Consider the following 22,035-nt stretch of genomic DNA (forward strand, 5'->3'; position numbering starts at 1 on the left):
CCCCCCCCCAATCCCAGAGAACAATGAATCCCCTTTTCCCACCCAGAACAATAGGGATCTCCCTCCTTCCCCCACGGAGAACAACGACCACCCCTCAAGTCCCCCCCCTCCAAAAAAAACAATCCCTCCGCGGGGCTCCGCAGCGATGCCCAATTTGGGGGTCCCAGCGGGCGGTGGCAGGTCCGGGAGGTGCCACCTGTGGGCTGAGCTGTGGGCGGCCTCAGCCCCGCGGGGATCGGGGTCCCCCCCTCGCCAAGGGAGGAGACCCACGGGGGGGGTTCCCCCCTCCCCGCGGAGCCCTAAACGCGACCGATCCCCCCGTCCCACCACCCGCCGCCGCCTCGTCGCCCCCCCTGCGGCCCGAGCCGGGGGGGGAGGCGAGATCCCGCTCCCCGCAGCAGGAAGTTTGGCTTCCTCCCTATGATGGGAATTTCTCAAGGCGATGGATGTTCTTTCGCCCCGACGCGCAAACGGGACCCGCCAAGAAAAAGCCACCGCGGCTCCCGCGTCCCCTCCCCGGCGACACCGCGGGCGGACCCCCCGACCCGCCCGCGTCTCCTCAAGGGGGGGAGTCTTAAGAGCGTTAATTGGGGCACGAATTGCCGGAGCGACGGAGGCTGGGGAGGAAAATCGCTCCAAAAATCCCCTTCAGGGGCCGTTAACGCCAGCGGCCGAATCCCGGTGGGTTTCCAGCGGGAGCGGTGCCCACCCCAGTGCCCACCCCGCTGCCTGGAGGGTTTAATTCCACCGGGAACAAGGCGAGGCCGCGGACAGCCCCTCGTTAGGGGTGACCCCGCACCTTTATCCTCCCGGTCGGGGGCAGCCGGTGCCTGATTCGCCTCCCCCGGATCCCCCGTTCCCCCCCTCCCCACGGGGGTCCGGGGCAGCGCTCGCCCCGCGGCCCCTCGACGTGCAGCGCTGGGGAAGGCGAAGCCAAATGTCCTTTTAGAGAGTGAAAGTTTCCCCTCGGTGCAGCTCGGCCGCGCTGGAATGCCTGGGCTTTTTATAAATCCCTCCTCGAGCCCAGGGATGGGCACGAGAAATGCCAGTCGGAGATGAGAAAGGAGGGGGGGGGGAAAGAGTGAAAAACGGGGTGGAAAAGAGGGATAGAGCATTTCTGTGTGTTGTGTCTGCCCGCAAACCTCGTTGCTCGGGCTTTAGAAGAGCTCTAAAGATATATATATATATTTAAATTTATTTTTCCTGTGGAATTCAGAGCTTCCCAAATTCCCTTTTGTTCTTCGAGGCAATTATTCCTCTTTTTCTTTAGACCCCTGCAGAGCTCCATAAATCTTTTTTAACTGCGTGATCTCCGACACTTATCGGAGAGGATTGGGTTGGGTTTTTTTTTTTCCCCTTTTCTTTCCCCAACTCCTTAAAAAAACCCTCCGATATGAAACTGAAATGAAATCCGGCCCTTCGGAAGAAAAGCATAAACGTTCCCGACACCTTGGAAATGTGGTTTTACTTTATAGCATTACTTAGCACCTGATCAGCAATTTTTTTTTGCAATAGAGAAGCCATAAAACCCCCCAAGCAGGTATTTTCCTTGCAACTTGCACATTCCACAGGCTGCCTGTGTCTCTCCGGCCCTTTCCCCTCCGATCGGAAAACTTCACACTTTTCCCTTTTAAAACACATGTTCGGCTCCGTGGCTGCGCTGAGCAGGGGAGGGGGGGGGAAAAGCCAGGGGAAAAGAAAATAAATATATATTTATATATAATTGGCCCCTCCAGAGGCTCCTGCTTGAAGGAGGGGGGAAAAAAAGAAAAATTCCAGGGGAAAAAAAAATAGAGAGAGAAAATTGGCCCCTCCAGAGGGTCCCGCTCGGAGGACGGGAAACGTGTCTGGTTTTCGGTGCTCGTGTGTGTTTCTGGGGCTGTTTAGATTAAGATTTGGGAGAATTAGGGCTTGGAGTGCCGGATCTGTTACGGGCAGAGCCGGAGCAGCTCCGGGCTCGGCTGGTGGAGGAGTTGGAGCAGGATGGGCTCATTGGCAGAGCCGGGGGATGAGTTTTTTGGAGGCCTCGCTGGCCTTGGGAAGGGTTTGTTTTGGGGGGGTGGATCCGTATCACCCGTGGATGCTCGGGGTGTTCCGACCAACCCATGGGCACTCAGGGTACCCCAAGGTACTCAGCACCATCCCATGGATGCTTGGGGTACCTGGCACCACTCCATGGATGTTTGGGGTGCCTGTACCAATCCATGGGTACTCAGAGCACTTTGGAGTACCTGGCACTGCCCTGTGGATGTTTGGGTTACCCCAGGGCATCCGTCACCAACCCACGGATGTTTGGGGTACCCCGGGGTACCCCGAAGTGTCCAGCACCAATCCACGGATGTCTGGGGCACCCCAGGGTATCCAGCACCAACCCAGGGATGATTGGGGTACCCCACACCACCATCTCCCAGATGCTTTTCCCCCTGGATTCCCTTCCTCCCACCTCACCAGCCTCCCCCAAGCAGAGCAGGGACCCCTAATTATCTCGGGAATAACGAGGCTCTTGGAGCGCTAATTGTGCCGGGTGGGAGCCGGAAGAAGCCCCAGGGACCTCTCATTAGGATCCCTCCGGCACAACAAGGACCTTGGAATGCCGGGTGGGAGCCGCAGGAAGGGGCAAGGATCCCTCATTAGGATCCCTCCGGCACAACAAGGACCTTGGAATGCCAGGTGGGAGCCGGAAGAAGCCCCAGGGACCCCTCATTAGGATCCCTCCGGCACAACAAGGACCTTGGAATGCCGGGTGGGAGCCGCAGGAAGGGGCAAGGATCCCTCATTAGGATCCCTCCGGCACGACAAGGACCTTGGAATGCCGGGTGGGAGCCGGGGCGGGCGGCGGGCGCTGAAAGCCGATCGGGGGCCGGGAGGTCGGAGGGGAGGGGAGGTCGCGGCACTTTCCGGGAGGTAATTTGGGGAATATTAGCCCGGCGCGTGCGGATGGAGCCGATAAGGCTGACGGACACGGAACACCCCGGAGCGCGGCCGGGGGAGCCTTTGGAAGCCTCGTGGTGGAGCAGTTTTGGGATAAACCGGGGGGGGGGGGGGGTCCCATGGCGAAGGGATTTGCTTGGGATGAGTGGGATGAAGCAACTTCCCGGCCCTCGCTGGTGTGATCCAGGCGGGAATGCCGGCCCTGGGGAAAGGAGGAGGGAGGGGAAGAAAAAAAAATCCCTTAGATTTTCCATAGTTGCTTTTGAAATCTTTTTGTCCCGACAAACTTCCAAAGCCACAACCCAGCCCTGGGGGAAAAAAAAAAGGGCTTAAAATAGGCATAAAAAGTACTTGGAAAGGCATAAAATAGATATTAAAATAGATATTAAAAGTATTTAGGCAGATAAGAAATGTATTTAGGTATCAGAGTAGATATAGAGGGTATTTAAATAGATAAAAATAGATGTGTATTTAGATATAGACTAGATGTGTGTTTAGATATAGAATAGAGATAAAACCTATTTAAATATATATAAAAGAGATATCAAAGCTTTCAGATATAAAATGGATATAAAATGCACATAGACAAAGGACAGATATAAAATGTATTTAAATCAATATAAAACAGATATTAATTTGGAACCTTCGATACAAATGTAACAAAAATAAACGTCATTAAATCAATGTAAAATGGATATAAATGTATTTAAATTGATGTGAAATAGAGATGCCATGATTTAAATCAATACAAAATAGATATGTGATGATTTAAATTGATCTGAAATAGACATGTGATGATTCAAATTGATCCAAGATAGATACACAATGGTTTAAATTGACCTAAGATAGATATGCAATGGTTTAAATTGACCTAAGATAGACATGCAATGGTTTAAATTGACCTAAGATAGACATGCAATGGTTTAAATTGACCTAAGATAGATATGTGATAGTTTAAATCTATATAAAACAGATATGATGATCTAGGTAAATGTAAAATAGATAAACAATGCATTTAAATAGATAAACAGTATATTTAAATAGATAAACAGTGCATTTAAATAGATAAACAGTGTATTTAAGTGGGTATGAAATGCATTTAAATAGGTATAAAATGCATTTAAATAGGTATAAAATGCATTTACATAGGTACAAAACGCATTTAAATGAATACAGAAGACACGCAGATGTACTTGAATTATCTAAAACAGATAACAAACGTCCTTAAGTTATCTAAAACAGACACAAAAGGCATTCAAAAAGCCATATTTACCTACACAGCCCCTCCATAATTGACATTTCCCCCTCCCACTCTCTGTCTCTCCGGCTGCAGACCCCGCCGTGATTTCCCCCCAAGACCCCACCCTGCTGATCGGCTCCTCGCTGGTCGCCACGTGCACGGTCAGCCCGGACTTTCCGCTGAAAGCCGAGGACCTGTACTGGACCCTGAACGGGCGGCGCCTTCCCGCCGCCTCCTACGCCGCCCTCGGGCCCTCCACGCTCAGCGTGGCCCTCGCCCGCCTCAACGGCTCCAGGCAGCAGTCGGGGGACAACCTGGTGTGTCACAGCAGAGACGGCGGCATCTTGGCCGGCTCCTGCCTTTACGTTGGACGTACGTCGTCGGCGCGGTCGCGTCCCCCCCCCGGATCCCCTTGCAGGGTCGAGGGGGCTCCCCAGGACGCCCCTCTTGGTTCTTGCCAAAGCTGCTCCGCTCGGAGCTCCCCGCGCCGGGAGAGAGGGCTGTTTTTGGCAAAAAAAACCCCCGCGCTTGTCCGAATCAATATTCGTAAGATTTTTATCTCCGGGGCTATTTTTAAAATAAAGGGCGACGCTCGCGCCCCGGGAATACAGAATCGGAACAGGGAATGCGGCTCTCGGATTTGTTTTTTTGGGTCGCTACGTTCCCCGGGAAATACAGAGGCTTAGATGGGAATGCGGCTCGGATTTGTTTTTTTTGGGGCTCTGGAACTTCTTGTTTTTGTTCTTTTTTGGTCTCCCAGTACCCCCGGAAAAACCGGTCAACATCACTTGCTGGTCCAAAAACATGAAGGACCTGACCTGCAAGTGGGCGCCGGGGACAGAAGGAGAGACCTTCTTGCACACCAACTACACCCTCAAGTACAAGCTCAGGTGGGTGTTCACCTTAATTCCGGTTATTGTTAAAAACGCCGGTGTGGGATTTAATGGGAAACAGGGAATGTGGTGCCCGAGGCCTCCTTGGCTGGCCCCTCTTTGGGGGTGGTGCTGGCATGAGGAGTTTTTTGGGTCTCATGGTGCTGGGGAGGAGGAGGAGGAGGGTGAGAAGCCGCCGTGGCCCTGGTTGAGTTGGCACCGCTGGGTGAGCCATAGGGGTGGTAACACAATTCCAGTAGATAAATGGGCCGTGGGAGCGGCTCCTCCGGGGATGGGTGAGCACCCACAGCTCCCGGCGGTGCCGGTGCTCACGCCCTGCCCGCAGGTGGTACGGCCGGGACAACACCTGCCAGGAATATCACACGGCCGGGCCCTACTCCTGCCGCATCCCCAAGGACCTGGCCCTCTTCACGCCCTACGAGATCTGGGTGGAGGCGTCCAACCGGCTGGGGGTGGCCGTGTCCGACGTCGTCATGTTGGACATCCTCAACGTGGGTGAGCGATGTCACCGGTGACCCCACGGGAGGGAGCGGGAGGGTGGAGCGGGAGGGTGGAGGTTTCAGCCCCGGGATGGGACGGAAGGGGGGGGGGGGGCAGCAGGAAATGGGCGATATGTGAGCAGAATTGCTCCTAATCGAATTAGGCTGTTTGCTCCGAGTGGGTTTTACATCTGCGGCTCCTTAACCCTCGCGGCCCCGCGGCGCTGCCCTGTCCCCGCAGTCACCACCGACCCGCCGTCGGACGTGCACGTCAGCCGCGTGGGGGACCTGGAGGACCAGCTGAGCGTGCGCTGGAGCTCCCCGCCGGCCCTCAAGGATTTCCTCTTCCAAGCCAAGTACCAGATCCAGTACCGGGTGGAGGACAGCTCGGAGTGGAAGGTGGGTCGGTGTCGCCGGTGCCGGCGCGGGACCGCCGACCCCGCGCGTGGGTGCTCCCATCTCCTCCCTCCCCAGGTGGTGGATGACGTGGGCAACCAGACGTCCTGCCGCCTGGCCGGCCTGCGCCCCGGCACCGTCTACTTCGTCCAGGTGCGCTGTAATCCCTTCGGCATCTATGGCTCCAAGAAAGCCGGGATCTGGAGCGACTGGAGCAATCCCACCGCCGCCTCCACCCCACGCAGCGGTGAGTGCCGCCAGCGCCGCTCTGGGGGGGTGCCGATGGTGCTGTGCTCCCCTCCCTGGGATGTGCAGGGGGGCCCTTCCCCGCTCCGTGCCCAGCACCTGGATTTCTTGCAAGGGAGCCAATTTGGAGCGTGGCTTCCCTAGCCGGGAGCCAAAACCAGCTCGGTTTGCTCTCACCCGAGGGGGAGGTTGAGGCACATCCCTGACCCCCTTGACCCCACACTGACCCCCTTGTCCCCGCAGAGCGAGGGGCGGGGGGCTGCGACCCCAAAGGCGGGGAGCAAAACACGACGCTGCGGCGGGAGCTGAAGCAGTTCTTCGGGTGGGTGAAGAAACACGCCTACGGCTGCTCCAACCTCGGCATCAAGCTCTACGACCAGTGGCGCGTGTGGCTGCAGAAATCGCACAAAACACGCAACCAGGTAGGTAAGGAGCCTTTTCTCGCACTTCTTCTCCCCGGCTGGGCGGGGACGGGGGGTTGGGACGTGGGGTGACCCCCATCCCCACCCCAGGGATGCTGGGGGGTGACGCCGACCCCGGGGCGACGCGGGGCTCTGCTCCTCTCCGCAGGTTCTTCCCGGCGATAAGTTGTAGCCCGCGGGGGACCGAGCGCCGGCAGGATGGGACGGGGCGCCCGGCGCCCACCCGGGACCACCCGCGCCCGCCCCGGCCCCGCCGTGGGGGAGCAGGGAGGCGGCTGGGGCGCAGCACAGCCCTGCAGCCCTGGGGGCCGGGCTGGGGTGAGGTTAGGGGGCCGGGCTGGCCCAGCCCCGGGAGCCCCTCACGTGCTGCTGGCCCTGGATTGCGGCCCCTTGTGCCCCGCGGCAGCGAGGGCACCCCCCAGCCTTGCCCGGCCAGGGGGGACATGGGGACTTTGCTCCTCAACCGCCAGCCGGGGCAGCCTCTGGGATGAAAGGGGCAGTGGGGGCTTCCCGGGTGACCCCCAGCCTCGCCGCAGTGCCCTCCCCGGGGAAGCGATTTTGGCTGTTTTGTCCCCGGGGATCCGCGTGCGGGTGCACGGGGAGGGCTCCGTCCTCGGGGAGCCGCGCGGGCTGATTGGAGGCTGCTGGGGTTTGCCCAGTGCCTGCTCCAATTTTGATTCAAACCAGCCTTATTTTGGTTCCATTTCAGTCAATTAGGAACAGATTTAAGCTTAATGCCAATAAACCTCTGAAACCCCACCGGGGTCTGCGTCAGCGGAGCGGCAGCGCTGCGCGGGGACGGGGATGCAGCGGGCAGCCAAATGGGGCCCGTGGCCCTTGTCACCCCATCCCAGGGTTCCCAGGGGACCGAGCCGAGCTGGAAGGGGTGGCACTGGGGCAGGGGGGGGCCATATGACCCCTTCAGATCACACCACTCAGCCCAGCTCCACGGGGACAGGTTTATTTTGGATGACCACAGAAAAGGCGCTTGTGGAGCACCGAAACCGCCGTGGGGTTGGGGGAACAGCTGATCCCCAGGATGTGGTTTGGGGGACGGGGGCTGCTGCTCGTGGGCCTCCAGCGGGCAGCACGGGCAGTGCCCACCTCGATGGGAGTCAAAGCAAGGCAGCCCGTTGGCACTGCAGGTCGTGGTTTTTCTTTGGCACAGCCCCGTGGAGGGGAACCAGACCCCTCTGCTGAGGGATACTCAGGATTTAGGGGCACCCCACTTCTCCCAGGAGGGGGGTTCTCTACCCCTTCCAGCCCGTGCTCAAGAAAAGGGGTGGAGAGGACGATGCCCACCTTGCCAAGGTGCCTGGGCGGCTGCACCGGGAGCGGGTGGGGGGCGAGCGGGGCCCCCGTTCCACCAGCCGGCCCCTCCAGCCGTTCCCACGGGGACACCCATCACTCAACTTCTTCCGAATCGTACTTGAGGTCCTGGAGAATTTCGCTGATTGCCTCAATGGTTTTAATTAGCCTACGAGAGCGGATGGAAACTATAAATAAAGCCCATATGGAGCGTATTATGTGGGCCGCCCTCGCCTTCCCCGCGCTGTTTATGAAACACTCAGCCCGGGGAGGCCGAGGGGACGCGGCCACGCAGCACCGCCAGACCCCGAAGGCACCATCTGGGCCCCCCTGGGCCACGGGGAGGGAGGGGAAACGCAGGGAAGGGGCTCCTGGGCTGGACTCCACGATCCGTGCGGGTCCCTTCCAACTCAGGACATCGCGTGATTCTGTGGGCTTGGGGGGACGTTGCCACCCCGAAGAGGGGGGGGAAGGGGGATGGCAGCAGGGATCCTGGGCTGAGGGGAGCTGCTGCCACCCCAAAATGAACGGGGAGAGCAGCGGGGTCACCACCTACTTGTGCTTGAGCTCCTGCACCTCCTGCTGATGGACGTCCACCTCGGGCTGGTCCTGTGCCCGCTGCCGGGCCAGCTGGAGCTGCGCCGTCTGCGGGAGGGACACCATGAGAGCCCAGAGACACCCCCCAAACGAGCCCCAGGGACCCCCCCCAGCCCGGCACCCACCAGCTGCAGCTTCTCCTGCTCCCGTTCCTGGAGCCGGGCCAGGTGCTGGGCCAGGTCAGGGCGGCCCAGCTCGTCCCGCAGGCGCCCGGCGATGCCCAGCACCTCCCGGGAGATGCCGCTGAAGGCCACGGTGACCTCGTGCACCAGCTGCCGGTACCGCGGGAAGTCATAGTGGGGGGCACTGCTCAGGTACGCCTGGTGGCCCCTGCGGACAGGGGAGGGGGTGGGAAGCCACCGTCACCACACCCGGGGGCCACCGGGATGGCAACACCCCGAGATCCTCGTTCTGCCAAAGCTCCTTTTGCCACCCGCCACGGGCAGCACCAGGAGGGTTCTCCTGCCTTCCTTCTCCTCCTGCCTGGATTTGGCAGCTCCCCATGACCAGGCGGCCTCACCCCTCACATGGGAAAAGCTTGGAAACTGCTTTTTTTTTTTTGGAGGGAGCGTTGTTTTTTTTTTATCCTTCTCACTCGTGAAGCCCATCATCTCCTGCTGGATGCTAAAACAGGATTCAGGTGTCCAGCACGGCGTCCTGCTGCCAGCTGGAGCTCATCAGCCGCCCCGAGCGCCGGGTCCCAGAGGGAGGCAAAATAATCAGGATGGGGGGATTTGGTTCCTTTTGCCGGGGATTCAGTGCCTTGCTGGGGATGCCCTGCCCCGGGAGGTGCCCCGTGTGCCCCCCGCTCATCCCCGGTGGTGCCGGTACTCACTCCTCGAAGAGCCGGTAGGTTTCCACCCTCTCGCCCTGGAGCACCTGCAGCCGCTGCAGCAGAGCCTGCACGGCCTCGCCCGTCTGCGGGACACAAGGGCACGGTGGCAGCTGGGGACACCACGGCACCGGTGACCCGGTAACGGGCTCTGGGCAGAGCCAGCATTGCCCGGGGGTCTCACCCCTGTGCTGGGGTAAGACCCTCCCACTGCCCAGTGCCCGTCCTGGGGGGGACCCAGGTGGATTCCGGCCGCGGTTCTTGAGCTCAGTCCAGCACCAGCACCGGGAGCCCCCCATCCCACTGCTCACACACCGGGAATCCCCAGCCTTGAGCACACAACACAAACGGGCATCGGGAACCCCCGTCACCACCCTGCCCACGCACCAGGACCCCCCAGACACGTGCCCGGAATACAACCGGGCACCGGGACCCCCATTCCACTCGTCCAGGGACCCCCCCACCTTGCTGCCTGTGCACCAGGAGCCCCCCTTCTACCTATGCCCGGTCTGGCACCGAGATCCCCTCCATCGCTGCACTCACGCACTGGGACCACCCCATCCCGGACCGGCTCCGGGACCCCCCATCCCGGTGCCCACGCACCGGGAGCCCCCCGGCTGCGCGCACACATCACAGGCGGGCACCGGGACCGCCCCGTCCACTCGTGCACGGACCGGACCGGCACCAAGACCCCCCCACCCCGCTGCCCACGCACCGGGACCCCCACCAATGTGCGCACAACGTCGGAGGGGCACCGGGACCCCCCATCCCGCTCCCCGCGCACCGGGAGCGCCCCGCCCGTTCCCAAACAACGCAGACGGGCACCGGGACCCCCCGCCCACAGCCCGGCCCCATCCCGTGACTCCCCCCGACCACACATTCACTGCTCGGCCCCCAGAGCCCCCCTCGCCCCCTCCCCGTGCCCCGGGGGCCGTTCCCCGCCCGCTCCCGGTGCCGCTCACCATGGCCCGGTGGCGACCGCACGGCGCAGGCCCGGGGCCCGCGGGGCGGAGCGCGGCTCCGCCGCCACCTGCAGGCACCGGCCGGCAGCGCCCGTGCCCTCCCCGCTCCCTCCCCGGTGCCCGCTGCCCCCTCCCCGGTGCCCGGTGCCCGGTCCGGTCCGTGCGCACGCCGCCGGCGGGGGTCCCGGTGCCCGTCTGTGTCGTGTGCGGGGGGTTCCCGGTGGGTGGGAAGGGGGTTCTAGTGGGGTCCCGGTGCAGCCGGTGGACGGGGTGGTCCCGGTGCTCGTCTGTGCGCTGTGCACACGGCCAGGGTTCCCGGCGGGCGGGCAAAGGTGTGTGGTGGGGTCCCGGTGCCCACCTGTCTGGTGTGTGCATGGCTGGGGGTCCCAGTGCCGGTCTGGGTGGTCTGGGTACACGTGGCCCGGGGGCTCCTGGTGTGTGGCCGGTGGAGTGGGGAGGGCCTGGGACCGAGCTGGACACGGGGACCAGGGACAGGGGTGGGTCCCAGTGCCCACCTCTGTTGTGTGCACATGGTGGGGGAGCCTGGTGGGCAGGCAGCATGGTTTTTTTGGGGTCCCCGGTGCCAGTCTGGACCCTGCACTAGTGACCAGGGTGTCCCAGTCTGTGACTGCAGGCACTGACTGGCACCACCTCCATCCCTCCCTGCTCCCCTCCCTCTCCTTTATTCCAAACCACACAATTTTGGGTAAAAAAAACACCAGAAAACAGGGCTGAGCACTGCAACACTTTATTGGCCAGCACAGGCAGGGCCGGTGGCTCTACTTGACCTTCTTCTTGGGGCGCAGGTTGTTGGTGTGCCCACACTTCTTCTTGCGGCAGTTGACGGCGCGGGGGTGCAGGCGGGCGTAGCACCTGGGGAGGGGGGACACAGGTCAGGACAGCCCTGGGGAGGGGGACAGGGAGTGGAGAGGGGGCTGTGGGAAGGGGAGGGGGACACAGGGGGACGTACTTGCGGCAGATCATCTTGTCGCAGTTGTACTTCTGGGCGAGCTGGCGCAGGGAGGGCTCGATGATTCCGCCCCGCAGGCGCAGCACCAGGTGAAGGGTGGACTCTGGAAGGAGAGGTCGGTGTCATGGCGGGGTCAGGGAGCACCTGGCACCCCCCCAAAAACATCCTCCCCCCCCCTCCAAAAACCTCCCAAGGGTCCAGGGAGCACCTTTCTGGATGTTGTAGTCGGCGAGGGTGCGGCCGTCCTCCAGCTGCTTCCCCGCGAAGATCAGACGCTGCTGGTCGGGGGGGATCCCTGTGGGGGAGAATCACCGTGGTGGGGGCACCAGGGGACCCCCACGGGGCTGCCCCGCCGCTCCCTGGCCCTGCCAGTACCTTCCTTGTCCTGGATTTTGGCTTTCACGTTCTCGATGGTGTCATTGGGCTCCACCTCAAGGGTGATGGTTTTGCCCGTCAGGGTCTTCACGAAGATCTGCATCTTGGCACCGTTTTTGTCTGCGGGAGCGGCGGCTGCGTCACCCCCTGGGTGGGCCCGGGGGTCCCGGTGTCCCCGTGCCCACCCCCAGCAAGGACCGACCACTCAAAGCATAATTCCCAGTCCCTGAACCCCCATTCCCGAGCTCCCGGTCCCCTACCCCGGGATCCAGCCCCTATCCCGGCATCCAGTTCCCCCCTCGCGGAATCCGGGGCCCATCCCGCGATCCAGCCCCATCCCGGGATCCAGGGTCCCTTCCCCGGGATCCAACCCCATCCCGGGATCCAGTCCCCCTCCTCTGGGGCCCGGTTCCCCTCTCCCCGGATCCAGTCCCCTCCCCGGGCTCTAATATCCCCAAATCCCGGGATCCCGTCCCTTCCCCGACATCCAGCCCGCCCCTCCCGGGATCCGGGGAGCACCTCAGGATTTGGGACCTATCCTGGGATCCAGTCCGCCCCTCCCGGGCCCCACCCCGGCATCCCGTTCCCCCCTCCCGGGCCCCGAGCCCCACCCCGGCATCCCGTTCCCCCCTCCCGGGCCCCGGGGCCCATCCAGTGATCCCGTTCCCCCCTCCCGGGCCCCGGGGCCCATCCCGGGATCCCCCTCCCCACGCCAGGCCCCGCCGCCCCGCGCGCACCCGCGGCCTCGCTGCAGAGGGAAAAGGGAGGCGGGACCGGAACCCGCCTGTGCGTCACTTCCGGCTGTGACACCGGGACTGCTCCGTCACTTCCGGCGGTGACACCGGGTGACACCGGGACCGCCCCCGGCCACCGGAACCGCCCCGTCACTGCCGGGGTGAGACCGGGACTGCCTGTCCCGATACCGCCGGTCCCACGGGGCCCCGGGACCAGCCCCACGGACCCTGGACCGGCCTCATACCGACCCCACGACCACAGCCTCGGACCGGCCTCAAACCAGCCCGGGATCGGGCTGACACCGACCACGAGGCCCTGGGACTGACCCCGTGGACCCCAGGCTGGCCCCACACTGACCCCGTGGCCACGGGGCCCATCCCAAGGCCTGCCCCAAACCTGTGACCCCACAGCCACAGGACTGGCCCCAAACCAGCCCCACGGCGCCAGGACCATGGCCACACTGACCCCATGGACCTCAGCCTGGCCCCAAACCGGCCCCGTGGCCATGGGACCAGCCCCAACCTGACCCCGGGATAGACCCCGCGGCCAAAGGATCAGCGCCACACTGACCCTACAGCCCCAGGAGCAGCCCCAAACCCGAGGGCTTCAGCCCCCCACTCTCCCCTCAGCCCCTCACAGGCCATGAAGATCCCAGGCCCAAGCTCCACCACACCAAGACGCTGGTGGAAATGAAGAAGGACCTGGACAACATCTTCCTGGCAGGGAACAGGTGCGGGTCTGCCCGTGTGGTGCCCAGCAGCACCACATGAGGGGCTGAGCTGTGAGAGCCAAAGGGAAACCCCGCTCTGGCTCTTCCCACAGGTGTGAAACACAGCACGAGTCCATCAGCAGCACCGACAGACCCCTGGGAAAGCTGGAGCGATGGTGGGAACACATTCCTTAAGAAAAAAAAACCAACCAGCTGTGCCCCAAAACGGCTTTTTCTGCACCAAAAACTATGTGGCTGGAGGGGTTTGGCCGCTCTCCTGAGCGCAGAAACGAGGAAGGACAAGAGGCGTTTCCAACCCAGGATTTACTGATTCCCCCTGAAGCGAGTGGTGGGTTTACACCTCAGTGGCAGTTTTAGAGGAGGAAGGGCAGCACCTTCCTCCTCCCTCGGCTTCTCTCCCAGCCTTCGCTTCCCTCTCCCAAAAAAAAAAAAAAAAAAAAGGGAAAAAAAAAAAAGCAACACACAAATATAAATACAGGATAGAAAGTTCTCTGGGGGCAGGACCCGACTCTCCTAGTCCAGGCCGTTGGCCGTGTCCTCGTCTGTGAGACTCTGTCCGTTCACGGCCGGCACGTCGTACTGGCCTTGGGATAAATCCTCAAAATCCTGGCTCGTGGTGGGAGAGATGACATCAGGGCTGGTGTCACAGGACTCCGTGCTCTGCTCAGAGGTAGCGATGGTGGTTGTGGTGCTTTTGGGGACGGGGTCGAAATCGTCGTCGTCTTCCAGGATGGGAGATTCGTGGATGTCTGGAAGGGAAGAGGCAGATGTCAGTTCTCTGACACCGGTGGCAAGAGATACCCCAGGAGAGCAATTCCCTAATTCTGCACGTGGTAGGAATCAATCAAAAACACACCAGCACGTAAATTAGTAACTTCTTGCAACAGCATTTAATAGAACCAAGGAGTTTTCCAGACTTTTAGAGCGGCAGCCACGGGCCAGCACATGCCTGGGATGTGTCATTGGCTTCTCCTCATTCCCAAGAGACACCTCATGTGTTCTTTGGAATAGGGAGGAAAACTGAGCACAGAGCACCAGGACAAGGAGGAATGGCTTCCCACTGCCAGAGAGCAGGGTTAGATGGGACATTGGGAAAGAATTCCACCCTGTGACGGTGGGGAGGCCCTGGCACAGGTTGCCCAGAGAAGCTGTGGCTGCCCCTGGATCCCTGGAAGTGTCCAAGGCAAGGTTAGAACAACCTGGGCTAGTGGAAGGTGGCACTGGATGGGCTTTAAGGTCCCTCCCAACCCAAACCATTCCATGATTCTATGAATCCACACATCAGGAATCACTCACTGCTGAAAGCCTCGGGGTACTGCTTCGCCAGCTTCCCTTTGAGTGTCCTGGGGAGGAGAGATTGAGCTGAGTCCATGGGGAGCTGAGGGATCCGGGGCTGAGCTGCCCCACCAGCTCCCTCCACTCTCCAGCATTTATGGACAATCCCAGGGGGTTCCTCAGGGGTCCCTCCCCACCCTCCCGGATCATCCCCATCCTCCACACGGGGTGTTTCTGAGCGGTTTTGTGACCACCCCAGGGAGCACAGACCATCCTGGCTAGACCAGAATCATGGAATCCCAAAGCTCCAGCCTCTGCAGCTCCTCTCTACGTGTTTTCCCCTCTCCAACAAATTTCACTGACAATATCCCCCCAAACTCCGACTCGTGCCCTGCTTTAACACCCCACACCACCCCCCGCCCCGCCGTGCTGTGTCCCTGCCCCCTCCCACCCCGTTTCCCACCGGATCCTTCGGAAGATGCTGTCCAGGTCCTTCTTCATCTCCACCAGGGTCCTGGTGTGGTGCAGGAACCGCTCGTTCATCTGCTGCATCCTCACACTCGACAGGTTGTTGAAGTTGAGCAGCATCTCGTTGGTCTTCTCGAACCGATCCAACCTGCAGGGGGGGTGGGGAGGGGAAGCACACGGAGCTCGGCAAAGACCCCCCAAACCCTCTCCCGGGGGAGGCTCCCGATGCCGGGGCTCCCCCGGGCCGGTTCCCCCCGCCGGGCACTCACATGTTTTTCTGGGCCAGGATGATGGCATTCACGTCCTCGGCGTTCACCATGCCCAGCACCCGCCCGCAGAACACCTGCGAGGCCGTGGGCTCCATCGTGGCCTGCGGGATCGCGAGGGGCAGCTCAGCCGGGGGGGGGAACGGGAGACCCCCCGCGACCCCCCGGTAACGGAGACACACCCCCCATCCCCTCCACATCCGCGATACCGGGGCCCCCTCCGCCCCGCCACGCAACCAGCACCGGAGTTACCGCCCTGCCCGCTCCCGGGGCGGCGCTGCACGCCGGTACCGGGAGTTACCGGGGGGTACCGGGGGGTCCCCGCCCGCCCACCGCCCCCCCGTGCCCGGTAGCGCCGCCGCTCCCGCGGCTGCCCCGGGGACACGCGGGGCTGAGCCCCTCCCGGAGCCCACCCCGCGCACCTGGGGGGGCCCGACCCGCCGCTCTCACATGACGGGGCAGCGGCACCGGGGGCGGCACCGGCGGCCGCTCCGCGCCGCTTCCGGGTGCGGCGGCCGCGGCGTCACGTGGGGGCGCGACCTCGCGGCGTCACCGCGAAGGGACGGAAGTGCCGGACAGCGGCGGGGGGGGAGGTGGGGGTAGAGGGGACCGGGCCCCCCGCTGGCATCACGGGGCCGCGCCGGTACCGGTGGCGGGACTGATGGGACCGGCGGAGACCCCCTCCCCGCGCCGCTGGGGGCGCGGCGACCGCGCGTGTAGCGGCCCCTTTAAGGCGGCGCCGGGCCGCGCTGACGGGCGTGCTCCCCGCCCAATGGCGTCACGCGGTGGGCGGTGACGGGCCAATGGGAGAGGAGGGGCGGGGCCCGGCGGACGCGGGTTCGCGGGCCAGGTGAGAGCGGGCGGGGGGCGCGCGCGGCGGTCACGTGGGGGGGGGGGGCGGGCGGGGGGCGCGGGAGTCCCGGGACGGGGACCGGGGACCGGGGCCGCGACCCCCCTGCCCCGATCCCGCCGGGCCCACCAAACCCACCGGGCCCGTCCCTCCCACCCCCGGGCCCGATCCCTTCCCCGGCGCGCCGCGCACTCCTCTGCCCCCCTTGGCGCATCCCCTGCTCCCGGTGGGTCCCGGCGCTCCGCGTGTCCCCCCGGTAAGACCGAGGTCCCACCGACCCCCGTCCCCTCTCCCCGCTCCAGCTTGCTCCGCCGCGATGGCGTCCAGCGGGGAGGAACCGGGGAGCGGCTGCCCGGGCCGGGTGGGCACCGGCACCGAGCCGGCACCGGCGGCCGAGGCGGCTCCGCTGGACACGGCGGAGGATTTCGAGGTGCTGGAAGAGGAGGAGGAGGAGGAGGAGGAGGAGGAGGAGGATGACCTGAGCGAGCTGCCCCCGCTGGAGGACGTGGCCCGGCCGCCGGCGCCGCCGCGGGAGGATGCGCAGCCCCCCGAGCGGGGCGGGGGGGACGCGCCCGGGGAACCCCAGGAGTGGCTCGATGTTTTGGGTGAGAGCCCCGGGGGCGGGAGGGCGCTTGGTTTTGAGGCTTCAGGGGTTTCCCTGGTGCTCCCGGTGCCGTGAAGGCCGGCCAGGAGGAGCCAGGGCGGGGTGGGGGGGAGATCGGGCTTTTCCCTCCCCACCGTGTCCTTCTCCGTGCCCAGGGAGCGGCTTGCTCAAGAAGAAGACGCTGGTGCCGGGCCAGGGGGTGGACACCCGTCCCCGAAAGGGCCAGGACGTGACAATCCGCCTGAAGGCCACGCTGGAGGATGGCACCGTGGTGGAGGAGGACCCTGCCCTCACCTTCACGCTGGGGGACTGCGATGTCCTGCAGGTCAGGGCTGGGAGGGAGCTCGTCTGGTTTTATCAGTGCTGTGTTTGCACCCTGTGGGGCAGGACCTCACCTCAGGGGGTCAGTGATGTCCTGTTTTGCAGGCCAAAGTGGCCCCTCTGCCCTTGCTTCGTGCTCCTCTCCCTGATGTTGGCCAAGTTAGTGGGGCTTGGAGCAACCTGGTCTAGTGGAAGGTGGATGGGCTTTAAGGTCCCTTCCAACCCAAACCATTCCATGATTCCATGTTGTGTTCCCTGCAGGCTCTGGACCTGTGTGTGCAGCTCCTGGAAATGGGGGAGACAGCTTTGATTGTGTCGGATGCCAAGTATTGCTATGGCACTCAGGGCAGGTGAGCAGGGAGGGCACGGGGTGGGGCAGGGTGGTCCCAAACAGGCCTGTGGGGGCTGCCCCTGCTCTCCTGGTGACAGCCCAGCTGGCAAACCTCAGCTTCCACGGGCAGGGACACCCAGCTCACTTGCCATGAAGAAAGATCTTCATCATTCCCTACCCCTGGGAAGCTGCCTTGGCACTGATTTCTGAGCCACGGCGCTAAATCCGCGTGGCCCAGCGTCTGGTGGGGCTGACAGAGGCGACAGTGGTCCCGTGGCTTTGTGCCTGTCTCCATGCAGGAGCCCTGACATCCCACCCAACGCATCCCTCACGCTGGAGGTGGAGCTGCTGGCGGCTCGGGACGCCCCAGACCTGGAGCTGCTCAGCGGGAAGGAGAAGGTCGAGCTGGCCAACCGCAAACGGGAGCGGGGCAACTACTTCTACCAGCAGGCAGATTATGTGCTGGCCATCAACTCCTATGACATCGCCCTCAGGATCATCGGCTCCAACTCCAAAGGTATCTATTTCCCCCCCAGCTCGGGCCCCCCGGGCTCCTGTCCTGCCCTAACCTGGCTCCGGGGTCTTGGCAGTGGATTTCAGCCCGGATGAGGAGGCCGAGCTGCTGGACGTGAAGGTGAAATGTCTCAACAACCTGGCGGCCTCGCAGCTGAAACTGGACCATTACAAGGCGGCTCTCAAGTCCTGTAACCTCGTGCTGGAGCACCAGCCAGAGAACATCAAGGCTCTCTTCAGAAAGGGAAAGGTGAGGCTGGGGTCCCTTGTCCGTGGCAGGACAGGGGACCGAGGGACAGATCTCAGTAAGGGGACAGAGGAACAGATTTCAACCAGGGGACAAAGGGACAGGTCTCTACCAGGGGACAGATCTCAGGCAGGGGACAGAGGGACAGACCTCAGGCAGGGGATCAAGGGACAGATCTCAGCCAGGGGGCAGAGGGACAGCCTTCAGTCATCCTGCTCAACCCTTGTCTTGCTCTCCAGGTCCTGGCTCAGCAGGGTGAATACAGGGAGGCCATTCCCATCTTGAAGGCGGCGTTGAAGCTGGAGCCTTCAAACAAGGTAGGCTGCAGGTGTGTGCTGCCCATAATCCCACTGAGCTGGGGGTCTGTGGGGTGCTCCTCTCTTGTCCGTGTCCCTACAAACCTCAGTGTCCCCCGTGGAAGGCTGAAGCCCCCCGATAGCTGTTCCCAGCTCCATGAAGGAAGGCTGGGAATAGCCCCAGAGTCTGGGGGATGACGCCCCATGAGGTGCAACATCCGAGCGTGGCTGGGCTGGCGGGTCCTTTATCTCCATGTTGCAAGATTCCCTCATTGACCTTTGCTCCTGGCACTGGCAGGGCTCCCTGCCAACCCATCCCTGCTCCAGCTATCCGCTGTGGATGGTCCTGGCTGCTCCAGCTTTCCCGGGTGGCTCTGGCAGCTCGTGCCGCCGCTGCGGGAAGTGGGGCAGAGCTGAGTCCCCACAAACTCGCTCAGCAGCCCTGGGTGTGATTCACTGGGTGGTGGGAGCAGCCAGACCTCGGTCCAGCGCCCGGGCAGGGCGAGCTCTGGGTCAGGAATTTCCTGTCGGTTAATGATCAGCTGCAGGACTGGAGCCTTGGGAGGAATCAAAAAAACAGTGCCAGGAAGTGGCTCCCAGCAGGAGCGAGCCTGGGGAGAGACAGGGAGGTGCTGCCTGGGGGGCTTGGCTCTCCAGGTGGGCTTGGGTCCGTTGTTGTGTCCACCCCTTTTCTGGGAATCTCACCAGACCATCAGGATTTGTGTCGTGATCCAGTGCCCGAAGGTGAGGGGTTGGATGGGGTGTGATCCCACCCACGGGGGTGATCTGAGAGCACCCACAGAAGGGCGAGCAGGATCCCAAACCCTTCACTCCCCAGCAAGGCCGGGGTGGAGAGGGAGCAGCACAGGGAGCCGTTCCCTGTACGTCTCCAGCACGTCACCGGGCAGGGCAGCTGCTCACCAGCCTGTTCCGATGGAGCTTTTAATTGGAGAGGGCTGGAAAATCCAAATGCCCGGCAGTGACGTTACCGGTGAAACCACAAGGACAGCAAATTACTGGGCTCTCCGGCGGCTGCTCCGGGGAAGTGGTGGGGCCTCTCCGGTCGCAGCCCTGGTGACTCACAGGCCACGGCTACCGGTGCTGAAAACACTCCAGAAATGCCGGGCTCCACCTGCCTCCCGTGAGGAAACAGGTTCTCTGAGGCTGTCACACCTTCCAGGTGTCACCGGCATCCCTTCTCCCCGCCCCTTGGAAAATGCAGGCTCTGGGGAGCAGGGTGGGATGCTGATGTTTGTCCTGCTGTGATGTGCCAGCCCCGGGGAGTTCCGAGCGGGAGCTTCCCGTCCTCCAGACATCCGAATTCTCGTGTTGGAGGCAGCATTTCCCGGCGTGGCACGGCCTGGGGAACCCCCAGCAGAGGGCACAGCACGGCTGTGCCACCGCGACGTCCTTCCTGCCACCCTGCCGTGCTCGGCTCCCCGGCACTTCCTGTGGCTTTTTTGGGAGCCCCACACAGCACTCGGAGCCTTCTCCTGCCCCAGCTGGGCAGGTACAGACTGGCCCTGGGTCTTGCTGCAATCCCACTTCAGACCAGGCTGAGTTTAAGCCCACTTTCCCAGCCTGCTTCCAGACACAAGTGGGAGAGCTTGGGCACGTCTGTCCTCAAGGCAGACACTTTCCTGTCTCGATTAAAGGATAAAAATTCATTCCTTTGTGTCTGGGATCAGCCCTGGGCTCTGCTCCCCACTGCCAGGGAACAGAGTGGCCAAAAAGGACAGAGGGGCACTCGGACCCACAGGGTGGCCCACGCCAGCCTGGTTGTCCCTTGGCACTGGGCAGTGGGGCAGGATGAGGCCATCACCCCCTCAGCTGCTTCTGAGCTCTTCCACCAAGTCCCTGCACATCCCAGGGGTGGTGGGAGCTGCTGTTTGGTGACACCACCGGCAGGGATGGTGCAGGGCTGGTAACACCTCGCTCTCCTCCCCAGACCATCCACGCCGAGCTCTCCAAGCTGGTGAAGAAACATGCGGACCAGAGGAACGTGGAGACCGAGATGTACAGGAAGATGCTCGGGAATCCCAGCGCCTCCGGCACCCCCAGGAAGTGCAAAGACAAGCTGCCCTGGGTAAGGGCTGGCGCTGGGATCCCGGGGGGGGGATTGGGGATCCACAGGGGACGTGTCATTGTCCCCCAGGCCCCGGGGTGGGGGGTGACACAGCGCTGCTCCCGGGCTGCGGGTGTGACCCACGTGGGTGGGCCGTGCCCGGGCAGCGATCCCGCTGGGAACGGGGGGCCGTGCTCCGGGAGCCGTGCCAGGAAAACGCTGATAACAGGCTGTGCTGGCTCCGTCCGCCGGATCCCGGCGGTGCCAGCTGGAGGGGTCCGGACTTTGCTCCCAGCTGCTGCTCTCGGCAGCCTGAGCTGTCAGCTGGGCAGCCGGCGGCACACGCTGTCCCCGCGGACGCTCCGGCCACGTGCTGCCGGCGCAGCGCTTGCCTTTTTGGGATGGCCCCAGCGTCTGGGATGCCGGGAGCCAGGGAGAGGCAAGGGTGGCACATCCCCCTCACCTCCCTGGCTCCCTCCTCCGCAGTCCATCCCCTGGAAGTGGCTCTTCGGGGCGACGGCCATCGCGCTGGGCGGCGTGGCCTTGTCCGTGGTCATCGCGGCGAGGAACTGAGGCTGGCGCCGGGGCGGCCCCTGGGCACGGGACCAGCACCGGGCCCCTGCCTCTCTCTCTCTCTGCGCCGAGGGGCTCCCCCACCCCTTCCCGTGGACTGGCAGCTGCAGGAACACGGATGCTTTCTCTGCTGGAGGTGCCGGGTCTCCCTCCCGACATTCCCCGTATCCCTCCCGGCGCGGGCGGGCGCAGCTGCGGGGATGGAGCCGCGGGCAGAGCGGGGACCCCCAGGCACCCTCCCGGCAATCAGGGGCTCAGCCCCCGGCCCCGAGCGTGTCGGGGGGAGCGGGAGCTCCCACACAGCGGTACATTGTGGCCATCCCCATCCCGGGGGGTCCTGTCCCCTCTCAGCTGGGGGAGGCACGTGGAAGGAAGCTGGGCCCAACTGTGGGAAGGGAAGGGAAGGGAAGCCATGTGGATGTGCCCAAGGGTAGGTGCAGCGACATTCCCTGTGTCCTGAGGGACTCAGCCCTCCCGGAGGCTCCCGCTCCCCTCCCCGGCACATCCCCAGAGCGTGCAATGTCCAAAGGAAGCCAAAGAAACCTGTGGCGGGAGGGATGGCAGGAGGGGATCGTCGGAGACCCCCTGTCCGGGCTGTCTCCTGTGGGTCCAAGCTTTTGGGGGTCCCTCCCTGCCCTGCCGCTGCCTCAGCTCTGCTCGCAGGGGGGGTTTGTAGCACTGTCCTCCCACCCCAAACTGACTGTGAACTTCCCAAATAAAGGACAATTCCTTCACGTCCAGGCCTTTTTATTGTCACTCAGACATTCATCTTCGCTGTCCCCCCTCTTGCCACACGCGCTCGTGGCTGCAGTGGGGGCCAGGAGTGGCTCTCTTTCATTGGGGGGCAAATTTTTATGGCCCCCACACAGCTGTAAGGCAGGAGGGAGCAGCTCCCATATCTGGGGATGCCTGGCCCTGGAGAGGCCTGGAGAGCACAGAGCTCTGCCTGGGGGGGGGGGACCCGGGGGACCACGGGCCCCGCTTGGGGGGGGGGCCCGGGGAGCCCCGGGCGGGGCCCGGGGGGGGGGGGGGGGGGGGGGGGGGGGGGGGGTTCATACCCGGGGATCTCATGCCGGGGGTTCCCCCCTGCTGCCGCCGCCCCCTCCCCGC

General features: G+C 63.1%; 4 protein-coding genes and 1 long non-coding RNA gene across 6 annotated transcripts; 3 read left to right on the top strand and 2 right to left on the bottom strand.

Annotated features, from left to right (window-relative positions):
* Positions 1 to 4,251: 4,251 nt before the first annotated feature.
* Positions 4,252 to 6,861, top strand: CRLF1 (cytokine receptor like factor 1; the record flags this gene model as incomplete). Its single annotated transcript, XM_027704456.1, has 7 exons — positions 4,252 to 4,543; positions 4,932 to 5,061; positions 5,390 to 5,559; positions 5,785 to 5,942; positions 6,018 to 6,186; positions 6,429 to 6,607; positions 6,756 to 6,861. Coding segments are annotated over 7 exons (1,122 nt in total), but the record flags the coding sequence as incomplete, so codon positions are not given.
* Positions 6,862 to 7,552: 691 nt separating this feature from the next.
* Positions 7,553 to 10,585, bottom strand: REX1BD (required for excision 1-B domain containing). The gene is made up of 5 exons (XM_027704466.1): positions 10,307 to 10,585; positions 9,348 to 9,430; positions 8,638 to 8,842; positions 8,472 to 8,560; positions 7,553 to 8,084 (listed from the first exon to the last, which is right to left on the bottom strand). The coding sequence occupies exons 1-5, from the start codon at positions 10,307 to 10,309 to the stop codon at positions 8,012 to 8,014; spliced, it is 453 nt and encodes a 150-aa protein (XP_027560267.1). The 5' UTR covers positions 10,310 to 10,585; the 3' UTR covers positions 7,553 to 8,011.
* LOC113977924 lies at positions 9,369 to 13,591 on the top strand. Its single transcript, XR_003537442.1, has 2 exons — positions 9,369 to 9,485; positions 13,016 to 13,591. It is a non-coding gene; the product is annotated as an uncharacterized LOC113977924 (long non-coding RNA).
* UBA52 (ubiquitin A-52 residue ribosomal protein fusion product 1) lies at positions 11,039 to 12,480 on the bottom strand. Its single transcript, XM_027704465.1, has 5 exons — positions 12,389 to 12,480; positions 11,652 to 11,771; positions 11,485 to 11,571; positions 11,277 to 11,379; positions 11,039 to 11,179 (listed from the first exon to the last, which is right to left on the bottom strand). Exons 2-5 carry the CDS (start codon positions 11,752 to 11,754, stop codon positions 11,086 to 11,088), a joined length of 387 nt encoding a protein of 128 aa, XP_027560266.1. The 5' UTR covers positions 11,755 to 11,771; positions 12,389 to 12,480; the 3' UTR covers positions 11,039 to 11,085.
* A 155-nt stretch (positions 13,592 to 13,746) lies between the features above and the next one.
* Positions 13,747 to 21,659, top strand: FKBP8 (FKBP prolyl isomerase 8). Of its 2 annotated transcripts, none has more exons than XM_027704462.1 (9): positions 13,747 to 13,949; positions 16,278 to 16,580; positions 16,735 to 16,904; positions 17,162 to 17,250; positions 17,531 to 17,748; positions 17,822 to 17,994; positions 18,231 to 18,308; positions 20,236 to 20,373; positions 20,839 to 21,659. In XM_027704462.1, exons 1-9 carry the CDS (start codon positions 13,793 to 13,795, stop codon positions 20,923 to 20,925), a joined length of 1,413 nt encoding a protein of 470 aa, XP_027560263.1. In that variant the 5' UTR covers positions 13,747 to 13,792; the 3' UTR covers positions 20,926 to 21,659. The 2 variants fall into 2 exon arrangements, with proteins under 2 accessions (XP_027560263.1, XP_027560265.1); XM_027704464.1 differs by lacking the exon at positions 13,747 to 13,949 and adding an exon at positions 15,928 to 15,975.
* Positions 21,660 to 22,035: the final 376 nt, after the last annotated feature.

The sequence above is a fragment of the Neopelma chrysocephalum genome, unplaced genomic scaffold (assembly GCF_003984885.1).
Source record: "Neopelma chrysocephalum unplaced genomic scaffold, ASM398488v2 Primary Assembly neopelma1_279, whole genome shotgun sequence".
NCBI classification, from domain to species: Eukaryota; Metazoa; Chordata; class Aves; order Passeriformes; family Pipridae; genus Neopelma; species Neopelma chrysocephalum.